Source organism: Onychostoma macrolepis, chromosome 15, assembly GCF_012432095.1.
Source record: "Onychostoma macrolepis isolate SWU-2019 chromosome 15, ASM1243209v1, whole genome shotgun sequence".
Classification (NCBI taxonomy): domain Eukaryota; kingdom Metazoa; phylum Chordata; class Actinopteri; order Cypriniformes; family Cyprinidae; genus Onychostoma; species Onychostoma macrolepis.
Window position 1 is genome coordinate 26,799,178 of NC_081169.1, and position 23,674 is coordinate 26,822,851.

General features: G+C 36.3%; 2 protein-coding genes across 4 annotated transcripts; both read right to left on the bottom strand.

Annotated features, from left to right (window-relative positions):
* Nucleotides 1–102: 102 nt before the first annotated feature.
* Nucleotides 103–7,648, bottom strand: usp16 (ubiquitin specific peptidase 16). 2 transcript variants are annotated; one of them, XM_058745585.1, is made up of 17 exons: nucleotides 7,502–7,648; nucleotides 7,172–7,252; nucleotides 6,895–7,079; nucleotides 6,721–6,821; nucleotides 6,519–6,634; nucleotides 6,107–6,309; nucleotides 5,925–6,020; nucleotides 5,705–5,835; nucleotides 4,712–4,799; nucleotides 4,458–4,539; nucleotides 4,193–4,338; nucleotides 3,944–4,117; nucleotides 2,907–3,552; nucleotides 1,685–1,776; nucleotides 1,521–1,607; nucleotides 1,235–1,382; nucleotides 103–1,054 (listed from the first exon to the last, which is right to left on the bottom strand). In XM_058745585.1, exons 2-17 carry the CDS (start codon nucleotides 7,230–7,232, stop codon nucleotides 933–935), a joined length of 2,478 nt encoding a protein of 825 aa, XP_058601568.1. In that variant the 5' UTR covers nucleotides 7,233–7,252; nucleotides 7,502–7,648; the 3' UTR covers nucleotides 103–932. The 2 variants fall into 2 exon arrangements, with proteins under 2 accessions (XP_058601568.1, XP_058601567.1); XM_058745584.1 differs by having other exon boundaries at nucleotides 103–1,057.
* A 541-nt stretch (nucleotides 7,649–8,189) lies between these two features.
* LOC131520479 (NACHT, LRR and PYD domains-containing protein 12-like) lies at nucleotides 8,190–22,986 on the bottom strand. 2 transcript variants are annotated; one of them, XM_058744740.1, is made up of 14 exons: nucleotides 22,865–22,986; nucleotides 22,624–22,719; nucleotides 22,383–22,496; nucleotides 21,583–21,696; nucleotides 21,172–21,285; nucleotides 19,276–21,069; nucleotides 17,897–18,070; nucleotides 17,101–17,274; nucleotides 15,665–15,838; nucleotides 14,641–14,814; nucleotides 13,265–13,438; nucleotides 10,794–10,967; nucleotides 9,449–9,627; nucleotides 8,191–9,068 (listed from the first exon to the last, which is right to left on the bottom strand). In XM_058744740.1, coding segments are annotated over exons 2-14 (3,411 nt in total). In that variant the 5' UTR covers nucleotides 22,674–22,719; nucleotides 22,865–22,986; the 3' UTR covers nucleotides 8,191–9,066. The 2 variants fall into 2 exon arrangements, with proteins under 2 accessions (XP_058600722.1, XP_058600723.1); XM_058744739.1 differs by having other exon boundaries at nucleotides 8,190–9,068; nucleotides 19,276–21,285.
* Between the last annotated feature and the right edge of the window lie 688 nt (nucleotides 22,987–23,674).

Below are 23,674 nucleotides of genomic sequence, written 5' to 3' on the forward strand. Positions count from 1 at the left end.
CATAATACGTAGCTATTAATGCGCAGTAAATGGTGCCTCCTAATAATTTTCTGTTTCCATGTACAACACAAAAGTATTGTTTGACAAGAGACGCCCAGACGCTTTTGAGAAGTGAAAATTGTCAGTTTTATTTATTTGTATTTTAAGCCTTCTTAGAATGTTAGAAAACAAAACATTTGCCATTATATTGAGGACAGTAAGGTATTTACTGCAATATAAAATTGTACCAATATATATTTCAGTTTAGTTTTACATTTTAGAAATAAAAAGGTAATGTCGGTCATATTTCACCCCAAAATAAAACGAAAATATAGTTTGACTATTTTGCATATAAAAATGAAGCCTATTCTTAAGACCATTATTTATTTAGATTGTGGCATTTTTAAATACAGTTTTAACACTGATACCATTTATGTGTCCATGATCATTTACTAAACATAAATAAAGATGAGACTTCTTTATATCAATGAGGATTAATTATATATCCCTTTAATGTTGGGGTGGAATATGACTTTACTTCATGAGATTCATGCAAAATGACTATCAGTCTTGGCAGCAGATACTTAAATACACTTTGAGGTGTACGCTGTATGAGGCAAACAACCACACCAAAGCCTCATCAAACCATTCTATCATGATCTAGAGGTAAGGAAAAATATTTCATCGCTTTTGAATCACCACTGAAAAATTATTAACTTAATTAAAAAATAGATCCCAAGTAAGTTCTGCATCTTGTTTGGATGAATTAAAACTTTCCCCTGAACAACAGCTGATAACAGAGAAAAAAAATAAAAGATGATGCTCATATAAACGACTTTGATTCAAGTTTTCAATTCATTTGCAGTGTGTTTTAACAGGATTTCCCAGCAGCAGCAACCGAGTTGAATGAAGCACCAGCAGCCCTTTGTTATGAAGATCATTCCTCATGCGAGTTATGAGATCTTCTCGTAGAACAGGAGGTAAGCTTGGGAACTCTGCACTTTGGCCTCTGTAACCAGATGGACACTGCTGTCGCTGACGTGGAACCATGATCCTTTACTGACCTCAGCGTGACCTGCTACGAGATGATGGTTGGAAATAGATAATAATCAAAATGTCACTTTATTTCCAACTAAATGCAATTTGAATTAAGCACACGCATGATAAATAAGCACACGGCCTCCAGTACTAATGCATGTTCACATAAATCCGTAAAGGTCATCGAAAACTCAGATTCAACAGCATAGATACTCACAATCAGCATCAAGTCCATTTTCTACATAATTGCGCGTAGAGGGTCGTGATTTGACGTAGGCTGTATAATGTCCAGACCGCATGGTGCCGCTGTGTTCCACTATACCATAAAGACTATACAGCACTCGCATCTCGCCCTCCTTCACTCCCTAAAAACACAAACACACATCTGGGTTAACAGGGATCTGTGCGTTTGAACCAGTTTTGAGTGTGTTTGCTAAACCCAGAACCCAAGGAGTGATGTAAGGATGGATTAATGTTGTGAAAACCAACGATCATTCGCTCACCTTGCAGTTTAAAGAGCAGAATGGAGCGAGATCCAAGATCTGAGGGAACTGTACATGTCTGTTCACCTTACAAACACTGTATCCAACCTACAAGCAAAGAAATGACAAAATTAAGGGTCTCAGAGCAAATTTTTTTCTGACAGAGGATGAACAAGGTGTTTTACCTGCTGGAATCTCTTCAGGTGGAGTGTGAGCACAGCTGGAGGATCAGAGATCAACATCTGCTTCAGAGCATCTCTGTAAACAGCTTTCTTACCTGACAATGACAACAAAATCCATTTAGAAGCTCTGTTTTCACAATTGAGGTTTATAACGAGGTTTCTTAAGTATTGTGTTCAAATACTAAAAAACAGCACATTTCAGGAGATCCAAAAAACTGCACAGCAGCAAATACAGGTAAACGGTGTACAATGACTTTTGGTCGATTTAAAATATGAAAGTGGTCAAGCATGAATAAAGCCCCATACAATAAACTCTAATGTGCTCCAGACAATACCGAAGGATATTTCACTATATTATTATAAATTATATATAATAAATATTTAATATACTTTAATGTATTTAATGATTGCAAATAATATTTAAAAATACCTGAAACATTTATACTGCTAAATATTTAACATTAAAAACATGCAAAACAACATGCAAAAAATTGACATTACAATCTCAAGGGTTTGAACATTTAAAGCTGAAGAATAAATATTTGAAGAGTTCAGATGCAGAAGCCTCTAAGTGCCATCTGAAATTTTCTTCTAAAATTAGCATTTTTATCAGGCTCCTATATTTATGTTTAGTTATTTCACTTTAATTGCATAGAAAAGGACCAACACATTGCTATTAGAGAAAAATTACTGAACCTAAACATAGCAGCCTGATAAAAATGCTAATTTTAGAAGAAAATTTCAGATGGCACTTAGAGGCTTTTGCATCTGAACTCTTCATTTGTATTGTAACTCGTAGTTTTAAGTTGTTTTTTTTCTAGAGATTAAACCAAAAACTCATTAAAAGTTAGTTCTTTTGTCCGGATGTCTCAGCAGTGGATATATGAAGAAATCATAATATGACAAAATAATCACAAATTATATTTTTTGGCCAAGTCATGCAGACACACTGTAGAATAAAAGGAGAAAAAACCAAGGTAATATCTATGTTCACTTGCATGTCATGCAACCATTAACCAATATCATTAATAATAACAGTATTATTAAATTAGAGAAATACTAAGTAACTCAAAATCCCAGGGGGTTTTCAAGTAAATATTTTATGTCTAAGTGGTTCAGCTGACAAAATGGTTGTGAACCCTAGATTGGGCTGTCAAAAGGGTTTAAAATGGAGACAAGAGGGAGCTAAAACAGCTGTTAATTCGGTAAAAGTTGAGCACAGTACCGTCTGAGGCTTTATGTCCAGACTGGCGTTTTGTGCAGGTGACACACATCAGTCTGTTGTTCTCTGTGAGATGTTCCACCTCAGTGAACTGATACAGACAGGACTCCACCGAACACTCCTGCTTCTCTGGCGTCGTCCTGCTGGCCAGTGATTTAAAGGCCAGCTCAGGGTCCTGATTCACCACTGTGTATTCCTTCACATCGTCTGAGGCCTCATCTCCATTCTCCATCTCACTTTCTGTTTTTAGTGACAGAGTATTTAGTTCTTCTGTTAACTGATCCTCTTCAACACAAAGCTGGTCAGCACCATCATCTTCCTCAATTGCATTCCCTTCTTCTACTTTTTCTCCCTCTACAGACACATCTTCAGAGGCTTGGTCTTCAGATAAGGCGTTAAAGCGGTTGTTGACAGAAGTAGCATGTTCTTGCTCGGATTCCTCCTCATCTTCATCCTCATTTTGTGAGAGAGCAGGTTTCTCAGGGCTCAAACTCTCCTGGCTGTTTTCGTCTGCTTCTGCATCAGCGCTGCCATTTACTGATAGACTTTGATCGGAGGCATCCGGTGGATCAGTGCTGCTTGCCGTGCTCTGATTGGTCAGAGCGTCCAAAGTCACTTTACTGCCCAGTTTCTGCTGACGTCTCTGAGTCTATGGACACAAAAGCCAAAATGGTCTGGATTCTACTTTATAGTATATACTTCACATATTTACCCAAAATATGCAATATAATTCTGCCTCATATAAAGGCAATATATATATATAATAGGTTTCAATGAAACTTAATGGACATTTATTTTACATAATATTTACTCAAAATTCACAAAATAAATTAAGAACAGTTGGTGCTAAAATGTCCAGTAATTGGCCAAAGCAATTACGAATAAATGGCAACATTTTTTGCAATTTAACTCTGGCTCAAATAAAGGCTATTATATATATATCACTAATATCACTAATTATAACACAATTACAAAGACATTATTATTCCCACTTTATTGACCATCTGAACTAGTGTGTGTGTGTGTGTGTGTGTCTTCACCTTGGCTTGTTTCTTGGCCTGTTTCTTTGCTTTCTTCTGCTGGTACTTGCTTCCTGTTCCTGTAGGCATGTCTTCATTCCCATTGGTCAGAGATGTTGTGTTTTCTTTGTCTCCATCGTCACTGACGCTGCTGCGATACTGGGTGACTTTCTTCTGATTCTTCTTCCTGTAGGCCTGAAGGAAACACTCAAATCAGATCACTTCACCAGAATATTCACATGAGGGATAAAGCAGCTATATGAAGTTCACCTCATCAGCTACAGGAAGAGAAAGATCCAGAAACATCTCTGTGACCAGAGACACAGTTCTGCACTCTTTACACATCACTGTGCTGCACATCTCTCCACCAAACACTCGGTCCACAAAGTTCTTGGGCGCACCATTTTTCTCATACTCTGGTGAAAACAATGCAAGAGATAGCCTAATTTTACTCATGTTTTGTGTTTAATCATACTCTAAGCATTACATTAAAATATATAATTTGCCATGCTAGTAATCTGACAATGACTTGTACCTTTAATAACCTTCTTCATGTGCTCAGCCTCTAAGCTTTTGCCAGAGTTTTTCAAAGCCTCCAGAATTCCAGAATTTACTCTCTGAAAAAATACAGGAAATAAACAAACAGCAGAAGGACTCTGTTAAACTAAAATGTGTCAAACATTCTTTATAGTCAACTGAAATGACAGGAAAACGAGCAGACATGAGTTCACTGCTAAGATGATGCACATTTCATATGGTCTCTGTTCATGTCCTGTTAGAGGTTCATACTTTCACTTCTTCTGCCCTCATGCCGTCCAGAAGGTACCGCAGGAGCTCCTGACTGTCCTGCTGCTGAAAGCCTTTAAACCGTGGCGCTCTGAGAACAACAAATAACAAGAAAGGCTGCATTTATTTAATATACACATGAATATTGTGAAATATTATTGCAATTTAATAGAACTGTTTTCCATTTTAATATATTCTAAAATGTAATTTATTCTTGTGATGCAAAGCTGCATCATTAGCATCCTTAATCATCATTCTAATATGCTGATTTGGGATCATTTTCAGGATTATTTGGTAAATAGAAAGTTCAAAAGAACAGCATTTATAGGAATTAGAAATATGTCTTTACTATCACTTTTGATCATGTTATTGCATTTTTGCTGACTAAAAGTAGTCATTTGTTCCAAAATAAAACTGACCTGATTTTAATAACCCAAACTTTTGAATGTAGGGTAGAATTTGTTTTAATTATTTTTTGGAGGCTTTCTGTCATTATATGTGACCCTGGACCACAAAACCAGTCTTAAGTGTAAATTTTAGGATCAGACAATATTTGGCCGAGATACAACTATTTGAAAATCTGGAATCTGAGGGTGCAAAAAAATCTAAATATTGAGAAAATCACCTTTAAAGTTGTCCAAATGAAGTTCTTAGCAATGCATATTACTGATCAAAAATGAAGTTTTGATATATTTACGGTAAGAAATGTACAAAATATCTTCATGGAACATGATCTTTACTTAATATCCTAATGATTTTTGGCATAAAAGAAAAATTGATAATTTTGACCCATACAATGTATTTTTGGCTATTGCTACAAATATACCCCAGCGACTTAAGACTGGTTTTGTGGTCCAGGGTCACATATCTATTGTAAAAGTGAAAAATGAGTCAAACTAGCAAACAAATATATGCAATAAAATCTTTTAAGGACAGAACTTTTTTCTTATTATATCAGGCGTCTTGTGCTGGGAACACTTTTGTTTGGCTACTTACTTTTTACACACTTGTGTGAAGAGTTCTTTAGGGGTCATGACACCTTTCTTGGTCTCCTGGATTTCATTCAGTAACTGGCACATAGCCAGTGTGAGCGACCCGGGCCTTTCCAGCTGGATCTGAAGAGGTTCCTGAAAACATGATGTGAAAACGTCCTGTTAATTGAAGCTTTTGGCATAAAAAGAACCAGGAGAGAACACAAGCAGCTCAGCATCAGTACCAGTTCAGATGACAGTGCAGGTGTGATGTTGAAGCAGCTCTTCTTATCTGTGATCTGGTTCAGCAGTTCTCGCAAAAACTGTGTCTGTGATAAATTCTGAAAGAGACAAGAACATCAGGCTTTGGAGGTCTTGCATGTGTGTTTCTGTTTTTCACATGAAGTGTCTGACTCTGACTCTGTACCTGCACGACTGCATTGAAGAAACACGTGTTGCCCAGATTACTGAGACCCCTGACGCTCACGACACCAGAGTTTCCTGCTGCTTTCTGTCTTTTGGGACTGTCATCGTGTTTTGAGCTGCTCTTCTGCTTCTCCTTGTTCTCTTTCTCTTCATCCAGCGTTTGCTCTGCGGGATTTGTCTCTAAGCTCTCTTCCTTCTTACTTTCTGCAGAGTATGTATGCAAATATATGCTTTTTTTTTTAAGGAAAGACACTACAGGCAAAAACATTATTTCACTATTTCATGCACTGGTCAATTTTAAGAGCAGCTATTCTGTCTTATTTTTTTCTTAAAAACAAAGAAAAAAAATGATTGGTCAACTAGTACTAATATTATGTAAGTGGTAATAACCCTAAGAACTCTAAAACACCTACTTTTGTTGGAAGTCTTCTTGTCAGGATCCGTCAGCACTTGTTTTCTTATGTTAGTGATCAGCTGCGCCAGCTGCCCCGTGCTGGAATACTGAACTTCATCATCACAGATGTAACACCTGCAGCACATCGGAGCAGAAGCTAAGAGATCTGAACACACAAACCCTGCTACACTTCAGTGAGGAGGTGGATGTGTGTCACTTACCAGACGCTCCAGACGTCCAGACTGAGCACTAAACAGTGTGGCTCAGATCGAGGCGTCTCGTAGTGCTTGATCGCATGCTGATTCTCTGATCTCCCGCAGCCCTGATGAGGATCACAACATTGTTTATGTGTGTCTGGCCAATAGCAACGTATCATAAGTCACCTGATCACTTACTATGTAGCCACATTTCAGGCACATCCACACAGCTGGACTTTCTCTGTCAGTTTCATCCTCTAAGATCTGTTTTTGAACAGGTTTGTCTGGCTCACAGTCTTGACATAAGCTCCACTGCTCATTCAGACCGGCTTTCTTCAGTAAGTTTTGCTCTATTCCTTTACGGATGTGAGTGCAGGAAACCCCTTACAAAGCAGTAGGAGAATCACGTGTGAGGTTTCATGATTAAAAATCACTGTCAGCATTTCATTGTTCAGGGCAGCTGTCATACATGTACCTGCTGTCTCAGTGCTGCTGTCTGCCCGAGGACTTCTGTCTTTCACCTTCTTTTTACCCATTTTAGATTTTTGAAGAGCACCTGAATGGGGTTCAAAACATGACATGTATATTAACAGCACATAAGAATACAACATAATACTTTTATTACATCAAACAAGCGCCATTGATTGACTGTTGTGATGACAGGAGGTCGTTTATGACTATATCAACAAACACCGCTCTCTATACAATTAATATTGGACGTTAAATCCACTGAAAATTCAAATGAACTGCAGCAGCTGTTATTTTCAGAAGAAAAACATGGCAAAAACAGTCACAGTCTACTTACGAAGCCACCAAATTCATTTAAAACTCTGTAAACGCAATTTCATCTATCCGAGTTCCCGTAATTATATAATTCACAGCAACACAAAGTGTATTAAAAACATAATCGTAAAGCATGTTCACCAACTGCTCTGAGTATTTCCGGGTGACGCTCGATACATTTCAAAATAAGAGTCTAACTAAAGCACATTTACATTAAAATACGACAGGACACATATTTCATGTTTTCCCTGTACACAAGCTATCTCATCGGGATGACACATTGAAATAAAAGTAAACTATATATATATATATATATATATATATATACACGCACACACACAAAGGCAATAAATATAAAATATTAAGTATAAGATCTACACTCAGACAATGTAATCAAATTCCCTATATTTTTGACATTTTGCTTTTTGAGTATTTTGTTGCTCTGTGGCCTGCACATAAGCCTTTTTATTATAAAAAATATTTATTCAATAATATTGTCTAATTATGACTACTATATTTGTTAGATGCTTTTATACTGTTTTACCTTCAATCAACAATTATCAAACACCTCATTATCTGAAGCTGGAATGCTTGGTTCCAAAATCCAAAAGGAAAGTAAAAGCAAACAAAACAATGAGCCAAAAGTTGTTTTTATGAAATGTAGTATCTTCTATTCTCCATCCAGTCTCTACAAAACGTTATTTAATTCTAAATAAAATAGTGCAGTTATTCCTAATAGGCTGTCCATAAAGTAACTTGAAAATCAAATCTTTCAAGTGGATATTTTTGTAAAAAAAAAAAAAAAAAACAGAAAATACATTTATTTTCACCCACATTAAATATTTATTTCAACCATCTGCACAGTTTAATAGATCATTTAGATTGTCATGTGTAAAATAGGTAAATAATATAATATTATAAGTAAAAAAAATATATTTATCTTTAGTTGATGCTATCTAATATAAAACATGTCACCTTACACTAAATTTAAACTAAAGTGTTATTGTTTATCTCATTGTTCCAAAAACAAAGTTGTATATAGTGCACAATACATCTCTCATATACAATGGCTTGCTGATTAAAATGTGTTTTACTTTTTTCACTTAAAGGGATAGTTCACACAAAATGAAATTCTGAAAGAAAATGAGAATGAAAGTTTGGAACAAGTGGAGGATGAGTAAATCATGAAAAAAAAGAGTAAATTATGATAGAATTTTCATTTTTTTGATAAACTATTCCTTTAAATGTTACATGCTTGTAGTGTGTATTGAGTATACAGCATCTGTATTGTAATCAACATCTAGCAAATTCAAAACAATCCCAAACTGTACACGGTGGTTTTAAACACTCATTCATGGGCAATCATGTAAAAAATTGAGTCTTAAATTATACAGCAATTTCAGGTCCTTTAAAGAGATAATTGTGGAAATCTAATGACAACAGTACTTCAAAAGAACAGACCCACAAAATATAAAAACAAAGTGATGTGAAGTCTGTGTGATCTCTGTGTCTTGAGTCTCTGTAGTGGCTCCTTATTCACCGTCAGCTGATCCTGAGGAAACTGGACTGACGTCTAAATACTGAGAGTCCTACACAGACAGTCACATATGAGACATTACTGCTGTTACATCACATCAGCAGATCCATTTCAGAAAAAACACACCCAGAGATATTAGTATATTCATATTACAGCCAGAGATATGAATGAAAAACTGATCATAGATTAATAACAGCAAATGATCAACAACTCTCTCTTTATCGCTTACACACAGGGACACTGTACGAAATGAAAATATTCAAATATTCATAGATCAATAACATTACAGAATTAAACTCTTGTTAAACACAGTTTAAAGTACAGAGACTAATGTAGAGCTGAATTATTATCTTATATTCTCCAGTTACACACATATGAGGCCTGTTACTGAACTTGGTCCAATTTAAAGGCTTTAAATAAAAATATACTCACAGTACTTTAGTCTCTCCAGTTTATAATGTGGATTATCCTTCAGACCAGAGAGACACTTCTCACCAGATTCTGATAGTTTATTCCCAGACAGATTCAGATATCTCAGGTGTGAGGGGTTTGATCTCAGAGCTGAAACCAGAGCAGCACAACCTTCATCTGTGACACCACAACTCCTCAACCTGTAGAGAACAATGACACAATGTGAATTGTAGTTGAGATGTCTGTAGCTTGTTATTGACTCTGGTCTCAGAGCAGGGAGGAGATATAATGACAATCATTGCCACATACTGCTGCTGATAGAATGAGATTTATGCATGTTGATGATCAGTGGTGCTGTTTGAAACTGTTATGTGTTTCAGGCCTGAACAGTCACACAGAGTTGAATGTGAGACAGATCTCTAATGTAGTTTAAGTAATTTCACTTTAATAGGTTCTTTTCATAGTCATTAAAGTGAAATAACTGAACTTAAACATAGGAGCCTGAAAAAAAATGCTCATTTTTCAAACGGCACTTAGGGGCTTTTGCATCTGAACTCTTCATTTGGATATAGCTATTTAGGGATTATTAGAGACCAATTTTTGCCAAAGTTAATAATTTGGGGGGTTTTTTTATGTTGATTTGTAGTGTCATTATTTGCATCATGATTACAGGAATCAGAACTCAATTTATCTGGCTAGGATCCGATTTCAACCTAGTCTTCCGGCTCAAATAACTGCTAAACAGTCCTGAACTCACTCTCTCTTTGAGTATGTGTGTGTGTGTGTGTCTGTTTTTCACTCTTCATGTTTTAGAGTTTCACCCCTTCATTCCTGATTTGTAGATTGTATGCCCCAAAATTGCTCTGTATTTAGGTAGTTTTTCGTATATCCTATTGATTTCCTATGGCGGTCATTTTTAACAGCAAACAACACAAGTGTGACTACTTTTTATGACCATTTAGCTTTTTCAAATCTTGGTGCAAAAGCCACCAAGTTTTGTACCATTCCGATAAAGTAAAAACATTAAATATAACATTTTGTTCAGTCTAATGTGACCAAACAACACCAGAGGGTTACTAATTAAACTTTCTTGTTTTAAAGGTTTTGTGCGTCTTTCCTTTTATCACTAAACATTTTGAAAGAAAAAGCACCAATAAATGATTGTTGGGTCAAACAGGAGCAGCAGGTCATGTGATGTGATGGAGACAAATAAAACAAACTTCATCTTCAGTCATCAAAGTCATTTTTCCTGAGATTTATGGTTTACTGAACAATTATTTTGCAAGCTAATTTTAGTCCTAAATTGTACATGAAAGGACATGCCTTACTGAGGACAAAGACATGGTTATCAGAGAGATGATCTTACCCCAGTATCTCCAGTTTACAGTGAGGATTTGCCAGTACAGCAAAAAGAAGCTTCATATCAGAATTTCCTAGTTTATTCTCAGTCAGATCCAGTTCTCTCAGGTGTGAGGGGTTTGATCTCAGAGCTGAAGCCAGAGCAGCACAACCTTCACCTGTAACACCACAATTATTCAACCTGTAGAGAACAATGACACACTCTTCACTCTCTCAGTTCAGATCAAACCAGTTTAGCACTGAATCCATTATTATAGAGAAGGTAAAACTTAAAGAACAAATCAGTATGATTGATAGATCACTGGACTAAAATGCCACAGGGCCCAAAACATGATCATAAAACAACATGATAAATAATCTCTATTCATTGCAATGTCTGTATTTTTTTGTCAAATCTCTCATGCAAAATCCGTTTTAATTAACTGTTGTGAACTGTACTGTTATTTTTATCTATAGAAATATGTATGAGTTTGTGATTTTCTTGTGAGAGCGGAGTTCTAAAAAAATATTTTTCATAGAAAACCAAAAAAAAAAAAAAAATTGTCAACTTCATTATTTTTATTCTATGCAGTCAGCAAATTGAAAAATGTTTTTTTTTCACACTAGAAAGAATCTCTTTAAAAGTCAAAATGGTTTCAAATTCAACTGATTCAATTAATACATCATTTTACATCATTTAAAACAAATATATTTCCCTTAGTAGACTGTAAAGAAACAATTGTCACTAAAAATCTGTCTTCATGTGACTCACAGCTGATGAGTCAGAGGACTCTTTCTGAGCTGGATAGTTGATCAGCACTAAGTTGCTTGTCGTCACTGACTTTCATTCTTTTAGTTGATGGTATTTTTAAAATCATTTCATCTTCTCTAAAATATTTCTGATTTTCTCTTTTCCCTATACATTGAGTCACTGCATCTCCCTTTTCATTTTTCTTTTCAGTATTTCAAATTCTCAATTATTACAATTCTTTATTGTTATATCTCACTCAAAAACTGCATTCACTATTTATATCTTATTTAAGAACACAACTGCACTGTTCTCATAGTTCTGACTGTGTTTTGATTTAATCTGTTTAAAGTCAAGAGATTGAAATGTTGATTTTGACAAATGCTACTTGCACCTCAGTGTACAGTATTGCAGTACAAAACAGTATAACATTCTATGTATATGATTACACATTTCTAAAAAATATATGGAAAGTCCACCCACACCTACTCCTAACCCAAACAATGTAGCATTTGGACCAATCAGACACACAATTGTTGATTATATTTAATGAATAATCCAGCTAACCCCCTCACCCAAAAAAGCAAACTACGTGTTAGAGTTCCGCGGATAACCCCTGAAGAGCAACTAACAAGCAGAACAGCCTCCGGTTACCATGGCAAGCAGTGACAAATGATCTGATAAGTCTGGTTTTATAGTTCAAAGGAATGCAGGCAGAGCAACTCTCAATCCATTTCCCCATTCATGCTTGTGTGTATGATTATTACTGTCTTGTATAGTGTTGTATTGTATACCTGCTTTATGATTGAATCCATAATGTAACCTTATTCATGCTTCCTATCAAATTAATCCTAATTAATTTAATGCCCTACACATTTAATGCCCTATCAAATGAATCCTAATTAATTTAATGCCCTACACATTGGAGTACATCACCTTCTCATAGTACGCACTGTATTCTTGTTATATTAATTTAGAGCATGAAGGGACACAAACTGCCAGCGCACTCTAATATGCAAAACACTCTGCTAGAAGACGAAGAGTCATAAACTTATCCTCTGAAAGTTTAAGCTACCATTGGCTTACTGACCCCCTGGAGGTGTGACCTCCATAGAACTTTGTGGTTCTATAACTACTCTGTGACCTCTCTCTCTCTAAAACTCTCTTCTTTGGCGCAAGCCATGTTGCACCTTTCCACCCTGGAGAGAAATCTCCCGACCACCACCAAGTCAGAATAACATCTTTGGAGTTTGTCACTTATAACCCAGAAGAGCATGATCGCAATTCCAACAGCATCAAACCTTTAAATCATCAAGACTTTCATCTAAGACAGCATCCAGATGCTTGTTCAACAGCCAAGGCAATGCAAGTACCGTACATTTAACTGTACAGGTATTTGCACTGTAAAAGGATCATCTGTTTAAAGATTTTGCTACTGAAAAAAAAAAAAAAAAGTGTACACAGAAGTCCACCATGTACAAGAACACAAAGCTGGACACAATTGTTTTACTTTCTATACATCTTGATTGACAGATGTCTCGTCCAATCAGTGGCAACTATTCCATTTGCCAATGATACCTACCTTTTCTTTCATTTTGTTTTTAGATTTGCCATTGTGCTTATGATTTACTGCTGTTTTGTTTTTGGATTTGTGATTTGTTTTGCACTTCACATATACTTCACAATGTGTTATATATATATATATATATATATATATATATATATATATATATATATATATATGATCTTACCACAGGATCTCCAGTTTACAGTGAGGATTCTCCAGTACAGCAGAGAGAAACTTCATGCCTGAATTTCCTAGTTTACTTCCAGATAGATCCAGTTCTCTCAGGTGTGAGGGATTTGATCTCAGAGCTGAAGCCAGAGCAGCACAACCTTCAACTGTAACAGCACAATTACTCAACCTGTAGAGAACAATGACACACTCTTCACTCTCTCAGCTCAGATCAGATCAGTTTAGCACTGAATCCATTATTACAGCGGAAGTACAAACTTAAAGCACAAATCAATGTTTGATGAATCATTGGACTGACATCTAAAATGTAACAGAGCACAAAACATAATCATAAAAAATCTAAAGTCTCAATCAAGCAAAATGTGTTTTAATTAATGACACTATCCATTACATAGCTGATTTTTACTATATTATTGCTTTCTGTGTCTGAGACGGAAGCGGACTGAACCTTATAAAGTGGCGCTCAAAGTTAAATTCATTTCATCACCTTATTTTATTCATTCATGAATGAATAAGCATTTCTAACTTTAAGCATATTAGTTGCATGAACAATTTAATAACTCACTCATAAAAACAATCCCTTGCCGCCACCTACTGGCGTAACAATGTAACTGCACTGACTGACAGACTGTCACTTTGTGGGTTCCAATTATGTTCAGTTTGAAATTAAATTCTGTAGGCTCTTTAATAAGCCAAAGTATCCTAACATGGATTGTTTTTCGCACGCTCTGTTTTTAAAGACCTATTAAAATGTTAATTGTAAAATGAATATCTGCTGGGCTTTTGACATTCCCACTATTAAATACTCATTAAACACCGTATTTACATTTTTTTTTTTCTTAATTTTTTCTTTAAAACAAATGCCTCTCTGAGCTAATATGCAATGGAAATAAGGGAGAAGAATGGGTTCAGGAAAAGGCAGATTTGTACTAGGTTGGTCGCATCAAAAGAATAAGCCCACCTTCTTTACTCTCCTACTAACAGTATCTGACTGGTTTCTTTTGACATGTTATCTGGCAACAGCCAACAATATAGGCTATTTGTACTGTAAGAAGATCGTCTTATTTGAAGGTCTTGCTACTGAAAAAAATTGTTTAAAAGTGAACACAGAAGTCCACCATTTACAAGAAACAAAGCTGGTCACACTTTTCTGACTTTCTGTACATCCTGATTGACAGATGTCTCATTCAATCAGTGGCAACTATTCCATATGCTAACAATACCTATCTTTTCAGGTAGGTTTCATTTTGTTTTTAGATTTGCCATTTTGTTTTTGATTTACTGTTTTTTGTTATTTTGTTTGTAGTAATTTTGTTTTTGTGATTCGTTTTGCACTTCACATATACTTCACATTGTGTTATATGATCTTACCACAGCTTCTCCAGTTTACAGTGAGGATTCGCAAGTACAGCAGAGAAAAGCTTCATGCTTGAATCTCTTAGTTTACTTCCAGACAGATCCAGTTCTCTCAGGTGTGAGGGGTTTGATCTCAGAGCTGAACCCAGAGCAGCACAACCTTCAACTTTGAGACCACAATTACTCAACCTGTAGAGAACAATGACACACTCTTCATTCTCTCAAATCAGATCGGTTTAGCACTAAAGAGAAATTACAAAAGATTACTAAAGTGAAAGTACAAACTTAAAGCACAAATCAATATGTTTGATGGGTCATTAGATTGAGATCTAAAATGTTACGGAGCACAAAACCTGATCATAAAACATTTAGGCCTAAGTCTCAGTCAAGGATGATAAATAATATTGAACAATACAGTGTTTTTTTTTTTTTTTTTAAATGTCTCTAATGCTAAATGTGTTTTAAATAAGTGACACCATTCACTATATACCCAGTTGAAAAAAACAGCATATGCTGGTTAGATATGTTTTGAAGCATGACTGCTGGTTTGCGCTGGTTTAAGCTGGTCAGGAGCTAGTTGCTTAGGACCAGCTCGTGACCAGGTAAGGACCAGCTTAAATCAGCTCAAACCAGCATATGCTCTTTTTTTTCAACAGGGTAGCTGAGTTTTACTGTTATTTAGATCTGAGCTAATATGTATGAAGTAGTAGTGTGTGTGATTTTACACGATTAAAACAATATTTTAAAAAGAGTCACTGCTGAAAGATGAATGTGATGAAAATAATGAATCCAACATGTTCTTCATTTCTCAGTTCTGACTGTGTTGAGCTTGAGTTTGTTTAAAGTCAAGAGACTGAAATGTTGATTGTGCGTATTTCAGTGTGACTCTCAGTCCTGCAGTATCATGTTATTGAGGAGCAGCTCATGTGTTCAATCATTCACAGCTCACTCAGCTGAACTCACAGCAGCAGAAAGAGGTTGAACACTTAAAATATACTTTACTTTGTGTTTCATGTGTGAGAGTCCTGTATGATCTTACCGAAGTATCTCCAGTTTACAGAGAAGATTCTGTATTACACCAGACAGCAGCATGACTCCCGAATCTCCTAGTTTATTCCCAGTCAGATCCAGTTCTCTCAGGTGTGAGGGGTTTGATCTCAGAGCTGAATCCAGAGCAACACAACCTTCATCTGTGATACAACAGTCACTCAACCTGTAGAGAAAAATGACACACTCTTCACTCTCTCAGATCAGAACAGAATACGGATTAGCAGTAAATCCATTATTAAAGAGAAAGTACAAACTTAAAATCACAAATCAATGTTTTGATGAATCATTGGACTGAGATCTGAAATATCACAGAGCACAAAACATGATCATAAAAAATCTAAAGTCTCAATCAAGCAGGATAAATAATGTTTCTTCACTGCACCATCCCTCTATTTTTAATTTAAAAATTTTGTTAATTAATGACACTATTCACTACATAGCTGAGTTTTACTATATTATTGCTTTCTCTTTCTGAGGCAGAAGCGGAGCTCCTCACTCACACATTCCCTCGTATACACACACACACACACACACACACACACACACACACACACAGAGCAACGGGGAAACTGAATCATGTGCAGTTACCTGCATATGTCCTTCTTCAGGTCAAGTCAAATATTCGTTAAAAAAAAACGGTTTGCCAGCAGTTGTCAGAAGATGAAAGCAATATTTTTGACGTAGTATATCCTTTAAAAGTTTAAAGTAATATCCCATGACAGCCTGTCACTTTATGGGTTACAATTATGTTCAGGTTGATCTTAAAGGGTTACTCCACCCCAAAATGAAAATTTTGTCATTAATCACTTACCCCCATGTCGTTCCAAACCCGTAAAAGCCAGCAATGTGATTAGCACGATCAACGTCCAGAAACGTAGCAAGGAACTCAGTAAAATAATCCACGTGACATCAGTGGTTCAACTGTAATTTTATGAAGCTACGAGAATAGTTTTGTACGCAAAGAAAACAACAATAACGACTTTATTTAACAATTCGGAGATGGTCCTCATTGCAGAACACAAGATCCAGGGGGTGTGGTTGGATCTAGATCCAACTCCTCCCACCTTACATTTACATAAACCTACCAATCTCCACCCCCTGGATGTGGATCCAACCCCGCCCCCTGGATCGTTTGTTCTGCAGTGAGGGGCTACTGGTTGGGTGCGACACGCAGATACGCTGTTTTCATTCAAATCAAAGCACAAATGACGTAAACAGCGTATCGACGTGACGCAGCTGACACATCTTGATTGACAGACGTCTCCTCCAATCAGTGGCAAGTAGGTTAAACCTACCTTTTCAGGTATTTTGTTTTTAGATTTACTGCTTTTTGTTTTTGGATTTATTATTTTGTTTTTAGTGATTTTGTTTTTGTGATTCATTTTGCACTTCACATATACGTCACATTGTGTTATATGATCTTACCACAGCTTCTCCAGTTTACAGTGAGGATTCGCAAGTACAGCAGAAAAAAGCTTCATGCTTGAATCTCCTAGTTTACTTCCAGACAGATCCAGTTCTCTCAGGTGTGAGGGGTTTGATCTCAGAGCTGAAGCCAGAGCAGCACAACCTTCATCTGTGACACCACAGTCCCTAAACCTGTAGAGAAAAATGACACACTCTTCACTGCCTCAGATCAGTTTAGCACTGAATCCATTACTAAAGAGAAAATACAAACTTAAAGCACAAATCAATATGTTTAATGGGTCATTAGACTGAGACCTAAAATGTCACAGAGCAAAAATCCTGATCATAAAACATTTAGGCTTAAGTCTCAGTCAAGGAGGATAAATAATATTGAACCATCCCTGTATTTTTTTATTTTAAAAAATGTATCTAATGCAAAATCTGTTTTAAATAAGTGACACCATTCACTATAGCTGAGTTTTACTGTTATGTTACCATCCAGTCCTGATGGTTAATGGTAAACAAACGTGGCTTGCTGTCCTCAATAGAGGCTCGAACCCGAGGCTCAGCTTGAGCTCAGAGTTCAACTGCCCCATTGCGGTACTACATAGAGGGAGACTAACAGAAATAGAGGAGGGGATGGGGAGGTGGAAGAATGCCGGAGGAATTGTTGCTGGGATGGCACAAAGACTGCTGCTTATATAGGCGTGCAATGATGATTGATGTGACTGAATGAATAGGCTCCTATTGGCTGAACACTTCAAATATATACTTTACTTTGTGTTTCATGTGTGAGAGTCTTATATGATCTTACCGAAGTATCTCCAGTTTACAGAGAAGATTCTGTATTACACCAGACAGCAGCATGACTCCTGAAACTCCTAGTTTATTCCCAGACAGATCCAGTTCTCTCAGGTTTGAGGGGTTTGATCTCAGAGCTGAAGCCAGAGCAGCACAACCTTCATCTGTGACACCACACTTACTCAGCCTGTAGAGAACAATGACACACTCTTCACTTTCTTAGTTCAGATCAAATCAGATCAGTTTAGCAGTGAATCCATTATTAAAGAGAAGGTATAAACTTAAAGCATAAATCAGCACGTTTGATGGATCGTTGGATTGATGTCTAAAATGGCACAAAGCATAACATATAGAAAGATTAATAATATTTCTCTGTTGCACAATGTAGTGTCATGATTCCAGCCTGTGTTGGACTTTTATTTTGAAGCGTTTTTTCTGTTTCTATTGGGCCTTTCCAAATACCCACACTTGTGATCTTGGCCACTTGAGAGCACTAGTGTAAGTTAAATATTAATAGCAATTAGATATTACATCTAATTTGGTAGTAAAACACAGTGTTGAACATTTTATTTGGTACAAAGATGAATATGTGTATTGTGTACAACATTTACAACTGATTTTTATCACTCAAAAAGGAAGACCACAATTATTAAATTGTGTCAACTGTTATAGGGACTACTGAACAGACATTTAGAATTTTGTTTTAAAATGCATAGTATTAGAAAATCTAAATAAACCTCTGTAAACACTTGCATTTTAAAACAGAAAAAGTGTCCCATCAGGTAATGAAAAGTTCTACACGTGTGGGTATGTGCACTTACTCACAACCACTTGAACACTTGGGCCAAATGCAGGAAATTATCTAATTAGACATGTGGTCAAGTGCAAAGACCCCAAGTGTGGGTATTCGGACAGGCCCAACATTTCTGAATTCTCTTCCTGTGTTTAGTTCCTGTTTCCCTTGTTGGATTAGCTCCCTTGTTTGCTCTCATGGTTACTCTTCTTTGTTTCCACCTATTCACTTTCACCTGTCCCTTATCAGCCCCTTGTTATCTTGAGTATAAATACACCAATGCTTCTCTTGTTCTTTGTCTGGTGTTGTCCCATGTGGATGTTATGTGCATTCTGTTCATCTTGTGTTTGGAATCTTCTTATTATTACTTGTATTTAATTTGTTGTTTTGTTTTAATAAATAAGTTGCTGCATTGTTCTGGACAGCCTCATAACAATCAGTTGTTTAAAAAACTAAAATTACAAATATTTAAACTCCTCTTTTATTTGAAAAAACATTTTTTTAATAACTTATAAACTTGTACTATTTATTCATAGGTGACTTCTCTAAATTTTTCTTAATGTTTAAACAGTGAAGTGATTGTGCTCAGTGATACTTACTGAACTGATCTGGATTCTTTAATCACAGGCAGCAGCTTCTGAAAAACTTGCAGTTTATTGTTTCCACTACCAATTTTATTAATATCAAACTCATCCAGTTTCTTCTCTGATGTCAACAACGCAAAAACTATAGCTGAACACTGAGATGAAGAGAGTTTGGCACCCTTTATTGTTCCAGATTTCAGATACTGTTGTATTTCCTCCACTAGTGAATGGTCACCCAGTTCATTCAGACAGTGGAACAGATTGATTGATTTCTCTGGACAGTCAATGATCCTGATCTTCTTCTTGATATATTCAATTGTTTCATTATTACTGTCAGATCTGATTCTTGATTCTTTTATTAGTCCTTGTAGAAGAATCTGATGAGATTTCACTGACAGACCCAAAAGGAACCGCAAGAAAAGGTCCAGATGTCCATTTTTACTCTGTAGAGCTTCATTCAAAGCTCTATGATGTACATCAGATAATAAAACGTGTCTTGATGAATTGAGTTGAAAACTGTCCCTAACTCTGGCCCACAAACTCAGTTTGGTGATTTGTTCAAACACATTTCTCCTGTTGTTTGTACAGGAGAGGTGCACATATAGAGCTGCTAGATGTTCCTGAACGCTCAGATGAACAAAGCAGAAGACTTTCCCCTGATACAAGCCAAGCTCCTCTCTGAAGATCTGAGTGCACAATCCTGAGTACACTGATGCTTCTGTCACATCAATGCCACACTCTCTCAGGTCTTCCTCATAGAAGATCAGGTTGCCTTTCACAAGCTGCTGAAAAGCCAGTTTCCCCAGTCTGAGGATCATGTCTTCATCAGTCACATTTTTCTCATAGTCCTTCTCATGTTTGATGTTGGTCTGAAGGATCAGGAAGTGTGTGTACATTTGAGTGAGAGTCTTGGGAATCTCTCCACTCTCTGCTCGACTCAACATCTTCTCCAGAACAGCGGCTGAGATCCAGCAGAACACTGGGATGTGGCACATGATGAAGAGGCTCCTTGATGACTTCAGGTGTGAGATGATCCTATCGGCCAGACTCTGATCACTGATTCTCTTCCTGAAGTATTCCTCCTTCTGTGGATCATTGAAGCCTCGTACCTCTGTCACTCGATGGACACACTCAGAGGGGACGAGATCAGCTGCTGCTGGTCTGGAGGTGATCCAGATGAGAGCAGAGGGAAGCAGATTCCCCGCAATGAGGTTCATCAGCAGCACGTCCACTGACGCTGATTGACTTACATCATACAACCTAACATCGCTCTGAAAATCCAGAGACAGACGACACTCATCCAGACCATCAAAGATGAACAACACTTTATGTCTGTCACGGGATATTTCCATTTCTTTGGTTTCAGGGAAAAAGACATGAAGAAGATCTGAAAGACTGAGTGTTTTGTCCTTCATCAGATTGAGTTCTCTGAAAGGAAGTGGAAATATGAGCTGGACGTCCTGATTCTCTTTCCCTTCAGCCCAGTCCAGGATGAACTTCTGCACAGAGACTGTTTTTCCAATGCCAGCGACTCCCTTTGTCAGCACAGTTCTGATGGGTTTGTCTTGTCCAGGTAAAGGTCTAAAGATGTCATTGCATTTGATCGGTGTGTCCTCTGTTGCTGCTCTCCTGGATTGTGTCTCAATCTGTCTCACCTCATGTTCATTACTGATCTCTCCACTCTCACTCTCTGTGATGTAGAGCTCTGTGTAGATATCATTCAGGAGTGTTGGGTTTCCCTGCTTTCCTTCATAGAGACACTGAAACGTCTTCATCAAATTGAATCTAAACGTGTTGAGGACTTCATGACTGCAAAATTTAAATACCACAATATTACACAAGTTACTAAGCACAAAGTCTTTTTTGTAATCTGTATACCAATCAAATAATATTTTTACAGAAATGTTATACCTGAGGACAGTTTGTGTATCTCTACACTTAAAATGTATTTGAGGGTCAATAGACCATTCACTCCTCATAGACTCACAGCTGGGATCTGGTTCTGATCTTTTCAGACGGACTAAACTATAAAAGAGAGTGGTTAAAGTAAATCCTTTGAATTACTGAATTCAAAATATTTTCATTTATCATTAAAAAAACTTTAAAGAGCACTTTATGATAAATTCATTTACACTATATTACAACAAAAAAATGTAAATTGAACAGAATGCTTTCACAGATGTGTGAGCAACAATATCCAAGTTAAAATATAAGATAAAGATTAAAAATAACTACATTACACAACAACATAACACATATTACTGATATTATTCTAATAATAAAATTGCCATATATAACAATATATTTGTACAAGTGTTATACCTGAGATCAGTCTGTGTATTTTCACTCTTAAAATCTATTACATTATCTATAGACCAGTCACTCTTAATAGACACACAGCTGGGCTCTGCTTCTGATCTCTTCTGGTTTAATGAACTGTCACAGAAAGAGATTAAAGTTTAAGTATTTTTTATTTTACACTATGTTCATACAAAAATGTAAATTGAACTGATTGCTTTCACAGATGTGTGCATATATATGTGAGTCTGGACCACAAAACCAGTCTTAAATTGCTGGGGTATATTTGTAGCAATAGCCAAAAATACATTGTATGGGTCAAAATTATCGATTTTTCTTTTATGCCAAAAATCATTAGCATAGTACAAATCATGTTCCATGAAGATATTTTGTAAATTTCTCACCGTAAATGTATCAAAACTTCACTTTTGATTAGTAATATGCATTGCTAAGAGTCATTTGGACAACTTTAAAGGCAATTTTCTCAATATTTGAATTTTTTTGCACCCTCAGATTTTCAAATAGTTGTATCTAGGCCAAATATTGTCCGATCCTAACAAACCATACATCAATGGACAGTTTATTTATTCAGCTTTCAGATGATGTATAAATCTCAATTTCGCAAAAAATTGACACTTAAGACTGGTTTTGTCGTCCAGGGTAACATATGTGTGTATTACACTATATTTGTTAAAATATCAGGGATTAACTATAAACGTGCAAAAAGAATTTCTCATATTGTAGAAAATATTAAAGAATATTGATACTATTCAGAGAAAACAAAATGCAATACTATAATCATATTTTTTATAGAAATGTTTTACCTGCTAGCAGTCTGTGTATCTCCGCTCTTAAAATCTATTACATTATCTATAGACCAGTCACTCTTCATAGACACACAGCTGGGCTCTGCTTCTGATCTCTTCTGATGACTTGAACTATACCAGAAAAGGTAATCCTTTATGACGACCATTTTATTATAAGGTCCTTAAAGCATTTATCATCAAACATCTTGCAATCTTCGATCATTTAAAAGTGAATAAATATGGTGTTTATTCAAAGTACCTGCATCCTGGCGTAAAATCCTCATCTCTGGATGTTTGTGTGTCATCCATGATGAAGCTGAACAGTTGAAACAGAGCCTGATCTTCACCACTGAGTCTGGATGGGAATGACAAACAAACACTATTCAGCTGAACGGATCCTGCGTTGAAATCTTATTTTTCTCGATCCATTCCTGAGATCCTGTTTTTCTCGTTTGCAGAAGTCACCAGTAACAGTGTCTCGAGTCTTGATTTAGACCTACCTTGATTAATTTTCAATCAATAACATGCTCCACCTTTTCTATGAGGCCTAGCTAATTCATTTCTTAGCTTTTATAAAGACTCATATGAATCGCTTTGATAATCAGTACCGTTAAGAAACAATTCTGACCGTTTAAAAGGCGAAACATAAACTCTGAAGATTTAGCTGCTTTTACTTTTGATTTCTGATGCGGACGGCAATGACGTCAAGTCACGCGCGTCGGTGGCCTACATTCTGTACAGTTTTCCAGGTATTCATTTCCTATAATGCATAGCAGATCCATTATCAAGTGCGGCAAAGCCAAGGTATAGTATTAGTCGGATCTGATTCGCTGGATAATCGTCCAGCTGCGATTATTGGGGTCCAAACACCAGGGTGATTTGACTATTCAAATGCATTATTAACTGTCTCTTTATAGAAGTAGGCTACTATTAGTATAAAAGAAACAAATAGGCCTGAAGTTGTGTCTTCAGTTTAAAAGTGAACTTTTTGTGAAAAACACTACACAATACAGCATCTGAACTGTATTTTCTGGCGTTTAAGATATGATGAGGACCTAAACTCCTTGCCATACTTATCACAACTGATTTTTTTAAATTAGGTTAAGGCTCTGTACTTTCAATTTTCTTTTGTTACATTGTTTGAGGGGTTGTTTCAACCTATTGTAAAATGAGCTGCTGTTGGTCTGGAAATATGCAACTGACTGAGCAGGGTGGATTCATTAATGTCCATGCAAAATGCAAATAAAGATATTTTTGTACCAGTTTTCAAAACTCACCTTTGTCACTTTGATTAATTATTGGTATTATTT

Excerpts from the sequence above, each read along its gene's own strand:
- usp16 (XM_058745584.1), bottom strand. The coding sequence starts at position 7,232 with ATGGGTAAAAAGAAGGTGAAAGACAGAAGTCCTCGGGCAGACAGCAGC. Across the intron at positions 1,608-1,684 it reads ACCTGAAGAGATTCCAGCAG|GTTGGATACAGTGTTTGTAA; the intron begins GTAAAACACCTT and ends CTTTGCTTGTAG. Across the intron at positions 1,058-1,234 it reads AAATGGACTTGATGCTGATT|CAGGTCACGCTGAGGTCAGT; the intron begins GTGAGTATCTAT and ends ATCATCTCGTAG.
- LOC131520479 (XM_058744739.1), bottom strand. The coding sequence starts at position 22,673 with ATGGATGACACACAAACATCCAGAGATGAGGATTTTACGCCAGGATGC. Across the intron at positions 18,071-19,275 it reads AAAGAATCCAGATCAGTTCA|GCTGAGTAAGTGTGGTGTCA; the intron begins GTAAGTATCACT and ends TGTTCTCTACAG. Across the intron at positions 17,275-17,896 it reads TGTAAACTGGAGATACTTCG|GTTTAGGGACTGTGGTGTCA; the intron begins GTAAGATCATAT and ends TTTTCTCTACAG.